The following is a 10337-nucleotide window of genomic DNA, read 5'->3' as shown; positions in this document are numbered from 1 at the left end:
ACAGTTTGACTGTAGATCCCAAAACAAAGCTACTATACATGTTCAGTGCATCAGTGAAATTCCATAATCTTACTTCTGGGTAGCGTTTGTTTGTTCGTGGATGGGTTTGTTATAAATTTTTTCCAGTAATGATTTCGCCAAGCATCGATCGCGGTAAATGGATCATACATGAAAGGAAGTACCATTGATAGCTTTTCTTTTCATGCGTCAATAGATAAGCGGATTAAAACTTGGCCGATCGAAGTCGTTGTGGTTCCTTCTCATCTCTTTCTTCCATGGTTTGAATTTGGCACCTTTTTTTGTATTCATACGAGTTGTGCGTAATTTAGTGACAGACCGTCTGCCGTGGGTGCAGCAGCGGAAGAAAAATTTGTGCCATTTTAAGCTTACTTAAAGTAGTGTAAATTGGCGTTAAAATGGCAGGTTCAGTCAGCAGATGTTGCTTGAGAACAGCTCTCTGTCGTCTCATAAAAGGTAATTGAATCGTTTAAGGCTTTATCTAAACAGGAAATAGTGTATTTTTTCATATTAATTGAGTAGTTCATGACATGCATGCGTTTCCATTTGCAATTTAGTTGTCATGGTTGTCGAATTCTGCAGTCTTCAATCTTCAATGGTGAATACTTTGGCAGCTTTAAAAGCTATACTATATGCAGTAAACCTTTGACGAGCGCGTATTTTAAGTATACCGGTACGTCGCGAATTTACTGCGTAGGACGCACTTGTCTCTGATTAGCTACTGACATCCGAGGCAATCTGCTGTTGCTGAGCCTGAGTGGAAATTTATGAATGAACTGTGCGCCGTCGCCGTACTGTTGTTAGCTCCAAATTTGCAACATCGCGGTAGTCGCGCTCGTCAAAGGTTTGCTGCATTTGATTATAGGATGGTGCAGAGGTGACGTCAAAAGTGCAAAAAAGTGTAGGTGAAGAAAAAGTACCCCGGTAACGACCATCCAAACAAAGAACTTAGGCTAAGGTAGGCATGTTCACAACATTTTCAAGTAGGATATTTCACATTGAAATTATTTTGTTTAAAAAGGTGATTATTTAACTTAAAATATGAGGGGTCAACCATGTCTGTAGGTCAAAAATTAGCGGGTTATGGGCAAATGTCTGTTTTTAAAAAACTGCACTTTTCTGCAACCATCATTGACAATGCCTTACACTGACTTACTGTACAAAAAAAGCATGTAATGCATCATTTTTTACCACGATGATCCATTTTACACAAAGGCGATTTTATTTTATGAAATCTAACTTTCACTGCATGCTGACTTCTGTATTAAGGATAAAGTACCAGCACTTTTTAGACTACGTCGTCAAGTTTCTGGTGTCCAAATTTCAAATTTGTGTTTTTCCCTATGGGGATTACACAGTTAAGCCATTGACTTTGAGCTACTGTGGACACAACTTTTTGGATTGAATGTCGCCCTCTATAATAAGCAATGTGGACATGTCTAGCTAAGGTGCGGAATAAAAACAGACTGCATACTAGCTCAAGATACTCTAGCTTAAATATGTACAGGTTTACATTTACTATCACATTATCTTGCTGTATTTCAGCTAGACTGGGCCATAGGTAGAGAACCCTGGTTTTTTGGAGAACAATACTGTTAGTGTTAGGCCATGGGAATTAAAGTAGTAGCTTTGCGCCCACCGCCCGCATGCTCCAAAACCTACTGCATATTTTTTTCATTATTTGCAAAAATTTCATTATTTACCAGAAACAAGAAAAATGGCTTTCAAACATAAAATCAGCAAGTTTGAAGTTGGTAAAACAGTCGTAAAAAACGTGAAAATGAGTCTGCAATGATGTTGTTCACCCGTGTTGGCTGTTCACCGCGAGTCCCGGGCGTACAACAAGCATGACAGACCAGGCAACGCCGGTAGCCAGCAGCCATCTTGAAAAAAAAACCACATGAATATGCTAATGCCTGACCCCTGTTAAGGTCATAATTTCATTCATAAAAACATGTCTGATCAATCCCAACCACTTTCATAACTTGATTAAAAAATTTGTTCTGGTAAAGTTAATGGAAGTTTGTTTTGTGCAATCATGCACTTGTTTACATAATGTTCGGTCATGCATTTCAATGTTCGCAAGCAAAATTCATAAAGGTATTTTTATTACTGAAGTTGAACCTTTATCTGAAGGTCACCCCACAACACCCACATGATGATTTTCTTGAATTAAATGTATGATAGCAGTCCCCCAGTTCCATCAGTGGCCATCTGTGTGGTTTGATATGCACAAAATAAAACAAACGAAGATGGGAAACAGTTGTACATTTATAGCAGCAAATTTTCGGTACCGTACTAGGCATACCTTCTTCAGGCTTTATTATAATAATTTTTTTTTTATTATGGTTTTAGGTTCATCAAAGTTTTCGCCCGTTGTAATTCAAGTTGCTGGTCTGAAGGATGTGAGGCCACCGGAGGAAATTGGTAAGCCTTAACTTAAGTACCGTATATATAATATACCGTAGAATTCCGTCTAGAAGCATATATGGTCGCATGTCACAAATTGGTCACCCAAAAATGGGGGAGCCGTAACATGAAACTGCTTTCTTCACACTTCAAGTTTGGTTTATTCTAAAAGTATAATACCTATTGTAGAAAGTTTGGTGTCATTTTGTAGATAATTATGTTCTTTGTCAAATACAAAAACCCCAAGTCAATTGGACAACTACTTTGAGATTTATACTTCAATATGTAAGATGTGTCAATGGGGAGCAGGCGGGGAGCCCCATAGGGTTGTACACAAAATTGTGAAAATATGGCAAACTTCAAACCTCAGTATCTTAAAAAGTATAACTAGCATGGACCTCAAATTGCACATATATCATCCTGGATTGTAGATCTACCTCTTAGTACATGAACTGGAATATAAAGTGTTGCTAATTAATTGCCTAATTAAATGCTAATTAAGACACTTTTCCCTATATATATGTTACAGTACAAAGTGTGCACGTAATGCTCCAACATTTCTAAATGGCCTATTTCTTGCCCGAGTCACCCTGCTTATTTGAAAGTTCACATATCTTTAAGGAAATTTGATGAGGAATTCAACTATGCTATTAGTTTTAGTGCCAGACATGGAGGAAAAAAGTTTTGATTGATAATGTCATAAAAAATTGTAAAAATATTTTACAATTTTTGACCACCCTGTATGTTTAACGCAAAGGATACCAAACTCTTTCTTCCTGATTTGTTTGAAGGACCCATGTAATGTCTTTCTGAATCCATATTTATTTTGAGCTACATAGCTTTCAGAAAAGGAAAATATGGGGTTTACCATGACAAGAAAGATGCTAATTTTGTTGAGTTACCACCCTATATATTTCTTACCCACCCTGTATTATGATGTTATACTTCATTGATTTGGCATCCTTGTAATATAAGCTTTCCAGAAATATATACTTATAATGGTCTAAAATGTATTCATTAAAAGTTGTGTGGAAGGGAATCAAAATTGGTGATGTTTTTCTCATTTTACATTATGTTACACAAAAGATGACCAATTCATGACATGCGACCATATGCCTCTAAACGAGGGTTTTTTTTAACGAAAGATATGAAAGGCCAATACCCTTAGCTCAAAAACATTGCAATATATTGGTCTTACAAATATACATGCTTGTACAGCCGCCTTTATCAGTGATATAGTTGTTCAAACTCCAAATAACGTTTTTGTTGAGAGTGTCTGCCTCTGTCTCTTGTGTCAAAAAAACCTCGTTTAGAGGCATATATGCTTGTAGACGGAATTTTACGGTACTTGTCTAAAATTGTGGTCAGAATTGTTGTACTAGTGGAGCTCATAGCTGTCTAAATGAATGGTATTTGGGACAGTGGAAGACTGACACTGTGACAGTCTGTGTGTTTTGAGGACAGGCATGGATCGGCAACTAAACTAACTTGTCGCAACACGTTGAATTGAACCCGGGCCACAGTGGTGAGAAGCGAGTGAGAAGACCGCTACATTAACCGTTCTCCTCATTGTAATACCAAGAATAACCAAACAGACATGAATCCTGAACAACAATGATAATGATTTTTAATTAGTTTGCATGTAGTTCAATCAAATAAAGAAAGTATGTTACAGTATAAAAAAAACTTGTACAGCATTTATTCTTTGTTTTTCTCTTATACACAGTGCTTGACAATTGACATACAAACATAAATAACTGGTAAAAATCAATATTTTAATTTCTTTGTTTCTGACAAGTTTGATATGATATATTCGAGTCATGATTTGAATATGAACTATTATTATTCGTCTCTTACATTTGAAATTCATACACCCTATGGAATACCTTATTCTTCTACACTGACAGTGTGAGTTATTTGAATGGATGACTCCATTTGAAACCTACACCCCCTGTGTGGCAGATTAAGGTCATGTCTTCCATAGAAGGAGTATGGATTTCATATGCCATATCGTATTCTTTCCCTACCCACACAGACATCACAATCCCAGAGAAACCAAAGTTGAAGCCTATGCAGAAAGTACCCGATCCACCACACAGGAAAGAATTCAGGAATTTGATTGAGATTAGAGGACCAGAGCTGCACAACAACACACTCAAGCATGGGCAGTTTGGCATACAGGTTAGAGCTAGAAAACAATCTTGTGTCACCCCCAAGTAAACAAAAACAACCCTATGTTACAATTCAGCATTCTAATATTAATGAATAGGCACAGATGGTGCAAATTTAGAATCCTGTACGCTACCACTGTCATGTACCCCAGGGCCTCCGATTCTATGAAAACCACCAAATTAATTCTCATAATGATTCTCGTAACATTTGTTGAGAGAATCAATTTCTTTCATTGAATCGTGCAGAAAGTGAAGCAATTTGGATGGTTTTTGATTCTGACAAACTTACACCCTCTGATTAATTATTTTGAGAATAGTGCATACTTATCGTTAAACCTAGCCGCACTGCTACAAGCAAAAGGTACAAATAAATAAATGCCTTGAATAAATAAATATCTTGAGAACCGTAAGTATATTTTTTCAAAATGCTGATTTGTGCTTGATCACAGCACTATGGTGATTTTGAGGTTTGAGAATACTGAAATGTGTTTTTCAAAGTTGGCAGCCCTGTATACATGGCTATACATGGCTATGACATGGTTACATATGGCTATACATAGCTATGCATGGCTATACATGGCCATTGGCCATACATAGCTATCCATGGCTATACATAGCTATGCATGGCTATACATAGCTATGCATGGCTATACATAGCTATGCATGGTATTCCTGACCATAACCCATAACAAATGAGCTACAGCACAATTGGTGCTCTTGTTATATACTTACCTTTATGTTGAAAAATATCTTGTTCAAACTGTTCAGAAAAATTTAAAGATATTTAGTAGTTGTGGCCATTTTTGTAAAAAGGTGTATGATGAGTCAAGGAAGATAAAGACCCCACGAGGGCAGTATAACCTCAAATTTTGTCAGTTTGATACTTCTAGCAACACAAAAATTACACCTTTATTTTTAAATTTGTGCAGCATGTTGCCAGAGTATTCAGGTATTCAATTCTATAGTTTCATAACAAGGGCTTAGCCAGTGACCATCTACCTGCATGCGAGATGAGCAATCATGAACTTGGATGGCCCAACAATTGCTTACAAGTCCATATGTGTCAAATAAAAATCTTGTGATAAGATAAATTTTAAAAGGAGTCAACAACTTAAAGCCTGTAAATGTCTAATGAAGGCAATATCTGACTGAGCCCCCCAGAAGGTACAGAGGTCTGGTTTATGTTTTCAGGGTCAAATTTTGGACAGGCAGATTTGGTGAAAATGATGGGCACGTGTCAAATCCTAGTTAAAACCAGGCTGATCACAGGGATAATCAACTGGGTCTTGATTCTATAGAAATTTCTCACACCTATTGGATTTGAAATGAGCAGCATTCAATCTAATGCAAACAAAAATAGGATGTCTTAAAGTTACCCTACGCATTTATTTTACAGAGTGCATTTGTCTCAAAGAAATTGGTCAATTTAATTTTTTTGCACGTAAAAACAGTGGCATGATGGACGGGAATTATATAAATAAACAATTTTTTTTGCTGTATCGTACAAGATTTAAAAAAGAAAAAAATTTGTTTATTTATATAATTCCCATCGATCATGCCACTGTTTTTCCGTGTTATATTTCCTCACAGGGAGGATGGCAGTTGAATTCTCTCATTTACGGCCCTAGCTACATGTACTATGGGCTATTTGCGGGGAGGAGATAAGTTTAAGTGACCACTTGTAGGTTCATATTTAAACAAGCTTAATTAATCATGGCCAAGTGGTTAAGGGCTGGGGTATGAACGTTTGGACAGTATTTATTTTGGGACATTAGAGCACATCATCAGACATATCAATTGCATTCTGAATACGAAGAATGTCATTCGATATCAAATAATTTTGATTTTTGAAATTCGCAATTTAATACACATTTTATGGCAAATCATTAAAATTGATATTTTTGATATTTATAGTACTTGAAGTAAACTTTATAAATCTGATGATTTATACTTAAAGTGTATGTAGGTGGGATGAAAAGTCGACGATCAATTGAAAATTTTGACCTTTTCAGATTGAAGATATGGATTTTTTCCCAAAACACCAAAAAAATTAGGTCTTTTTGGGAAAAAAATCCATATCTTCAATATGAAAGGTCAAAATTTTCAATTGACCGTCGGCTTTTCCTCCTTGCTACATACACTTTAAGAATATATCATTAGATTTATATAGTTTACTTCGAGGACTGTTATATATCAAAATTTTGAAAAATATCAAATTTTTATAATTTGTCATAAAATTTGTATTATATTGTGATTTTCAAAAATGAAAATTATTTGATATCAGAAAGACATGCTTCAGATTCAGAATGCAATTCGATAGGTCTGAGGTGCTCTCATGTCCCACAAAAAATACTGTCGAAACGTTAATAAACGCCATTTTAGATCCCTTAAGTTGTGACTTTGTTAAATATCAAAAATAATGATCAGGTCTAAAGAACCTGCCTCAATCACTGTTTTTCTTTATACATTTATATCTGTGGACTTTGCTAATACCTGCTTGAAACCAAACAGCAATCATACAACTAAATCACAAATTGCCCGTTCAGGTTGGTGACCTTTCAGTTTTTGCTTCTTCTTTTGACCTTTGACATTTTTTTCCCAACAGGCACTAGCTGGTGGTTATATGAAGCATGGTCACTTTGAGATGATACGTTTTGGCATCAATAGATATATTGGTAGCAAGAAAAATGTGTTTGCTGAGTGGCGAGTAGATGCGCCGTACAAGTCAGTCACCAAGAGACCACCAGGTACACGTATGGGAGGTGGAAAAGGTGAGTAGGTGCGCCAGTTGCACTAAAACTGGTCTATACATTGTTCGGCTTATAAATTTCAAAAATATATACAGTGCATATTGATATAGGAGTATCAAATTTCAGGATGGTTATGAGTAAAATATGATCTCTTTAATGCAGGGATTGAGTTTTAACATGCGCAAGTGCAATTGTAGACCATTGCACACCTTAAATCGCCTATCCGAGTGCAATAGAGGCCGTCAGCCTTTCGCCATCTTGTGGGTACCAATGATCTGTGTGTTCATGCGTTGGACACCACGCGCAGGGCGCAGCTTGCCACGCAGCTGTTATCGCGCATCAACGCGGTGATTTTCTGTTCACGCATAGAGATCGAACGACCATCACAGCGTGTACCCACAAGATGGCGGCATATGACGTCACGCTGACGGCCTCTATTGATAGCACACATCAATTCCTAAACTTCTTACTGAGTGCAATTTAATAGTACACCTGACCGCCCGCCTTAACATTTCCAGAAGTGTGATTTGTAGCACGCCTGTTATTTTCAAAACTCAATCCCTATATATGATAGCAAAATCTCATCTACAACCAGAAAAATTGGGGATGAAGCTGTCAATCAGGTTACGGACCTTTAATGGAAGTTACTTCAGAAATTTGTATTTGTTTCCCCCCAGCACGGGTGAAAATAATTTGTAGTCAATAATTTCTTAATTTCAACCCCCTCCCCTCCATTCCGACTGGTCTAATGAAGGCCCTGGATGGGCACTTTGCCATGAGAACACTGCTCTGTTATAACCTTTGACCTTAAAGCAATAATTTGCAATTTCAATAAAGAATAGATTCTTATTTGTTTTCCACAAAATGTTGGTTTTACTGATCACATCATGTCCCCTTTTTATTTTGAGCCAACAAATGGGTTAAAATAAAGAAAATTGCAATTTCATTCCATCAGCACTTACAATTATTGTCAATGCATGTATTAGCTTTCCGGTCGTTATTGAGCTTTACTCAGCTGGGACGTATAAATAAGACATAAGACAAATAGCGATATACACATAGTTTATATGTTACCGATTCAATGCTGCACATGCACAAGGACGTGTCAGCCATCACTCGATCGGTGAACTCAACCAGAGATCTCTGGATTTATTATAAAAACTTAAATTTTACTGTAATTAAAGCACTTCAGGCTTAGTCTTTCACCTTGTATTTTAGTACACCATTGTGTACTGCAATCATGCAAAAAGTAGAAATTCAAGAAAAATTAAAGGTGTCTCTGTGCCAGCAAATCACATTATGGCTTTAAATGTTATATTCTCTCTTCTTATTCCAGCAAGTATCAATCACTGGGTCACGCCTGTCCGTAGTGGTCGGATTATCGTCGAACTATGTGGCAAATTGGAATGGAAAGAGGTGGAGAAAATCTTGAACCAAACAGCAGAGAAGCTTCCATTCGCAGCCAAAGCAGTGTCACAGCAGATTATGGACAAAGATTTAGAGAAAGATTGGGAGGAAATGGTGAACAATCAGAATCCGTGGACTTTTGAAAGGATTGTTAGAGGCAATTACATGGGCATTCAAAAATACACAGGTCCATATGATTTCAAATGGTTTGATAAACATAAATGAGATTTCTGGCTTTCTCAAGATACCTTAGAATTCCGTCTACAAGCATATTATGCCTCTAAATGAGGTTTTCTTTTGATGAAAGACCAGAAAGGTAGACATCCTCCACTGAGTTGAGCAACTACCGTAACACCTCGTCTACAAGCATATAGAGTGCTTCTGATGAAAACTAAATTAATCCAGGCGCCATTATGGAATTTGAGTTTTAATAAATTACAGATCCAAGCATATACAAACAAGTATTATTGTAAGGCCAATATATTGTATTGGCATATTTACGCGTGTACTGTATTAATTTAAAAAAAAAAAAAAACACTATGCTTGTAGACGAGGTTTTACGGTATATTACTGATGCAGGTGGCTGTACAGACATGTATTATTGTAAGGTCAATTTATTGTAATGTTTTTGTGGAGGGTATCTGCCTTTTGTGTCTTTCTTTAAAAAAAACACCCATTAGAGGCATGCGTATGCTTGTAGATGAAATTCTACGGTATGTCCGTGTGTTTGGGGCAACAAACGATCAAGAAAGATGTGTCATGTACCAGTGACAGTTCACCCCTAAAACATCTGAGCATACATTGTACATGGCCTAGTGAAATAGTAACATGCATTGCATATAGTTGGTAATTGATTTACAGGTCAGCCATTCTGGCAGGATGTAAACATTGGAGATCACACAGATTTACCACTGATAACTATGTGGGTATTTATACTGTAAAACTGGCAATTTTTGCAAAACATTAGGCTATTGTAGTTGGAATCCATAGAGCCCGTATGGAAGACATGGCCTAAGCTTCTACACAGGGAGTGTGAATTTCAAATTGAGTACCAAAATGTGTGACTCCATTGGAAGTCTACACCTGGTGAAAGATTAAGGCCATGTCTTCCATAGGGGGTGTATGGATTTCAATTGGAATAGCCCATTGGTTTGTGTGCTTTTGGTGCTAAAGCACAGCATGAAAATAAAAACTTGAAATCACAAATTTAAGAACAAGCGAAGTAGTTCAAAATCGGAGTGAAAAATTGTACACACAGAAACTACCACTTTTACAGGACTTATATCTGGAACTACCTTTCACCAGAACCCTAATGCTGCCATGCCAGAAGTATACTGCTGCACAGCTGCTTCATTGGTACTCTAGAGTACCTACAATCATGGAAAAAAATAGTTGGCACACTTGTTCTAATTAATTGAAATGTGTGCCCTATCAAAATTGGAGAGGCAAGTGAAACATGCGTTTAATATATGTGAAGCACAAACTCCCTCCTGTATCTCACCCTTCCCCACTCCCCATCATTCAATGTTGGAGGGTCTCACAGACCTGTTGACAACATGGCTTGGTCCTACATTGAATTGGG

The 10337-nt window shown here is 37.0% G+C and overlaps 1 protein-coding gene across 1 annotated transcript; it reads left to right on the top strand.

Moving 5' to 3' along the window:
* Positions 1 to 319: 319 nt before the first annotated feature.
* On the top strand, positions 320 to 9270 carry LOC140164820 (large ribosomal subunit protein uL16m-like). Its single transcript, XM_072188195.1, has 5 exons — positions 320 to 474; positions 2374 to 2445; positions 4463 to 4608; positions 7204 to 7369; positions 8685 to 9270. Exons 1-5 carry the CDS (start codon positions 417 to 419, stop codon positions 8978 to 8980), a joined length of 738 nt encoding a protein of 245 aa, XP_072044296.1. The 5' UTR covers positions 320 to 416; the 3' UTR covers positions 8981 to 9270.
* The last annotated feature ends 1067 nt before the right edge of the window (positions 9271 to 10337 follow it).

The sequence above is a fragment of the Amphiura filiformis genome, chromosome 11 (genome assembly GCF_039555335.1).
Source record: "Amphiura filiformis chromosome 11, Afil_fr2py, whole genome shotgun sequence".
Lineage (NCBI taxonomy): Eukaryota > Metazoa > Echinodermata > Ophiuroidea > Amphilepidida > Amphiuridae > Amphiura > Amphiura filiformis.
This window is presented reverse-complemented; position numbering and strand designations above follow the sequence as displayed.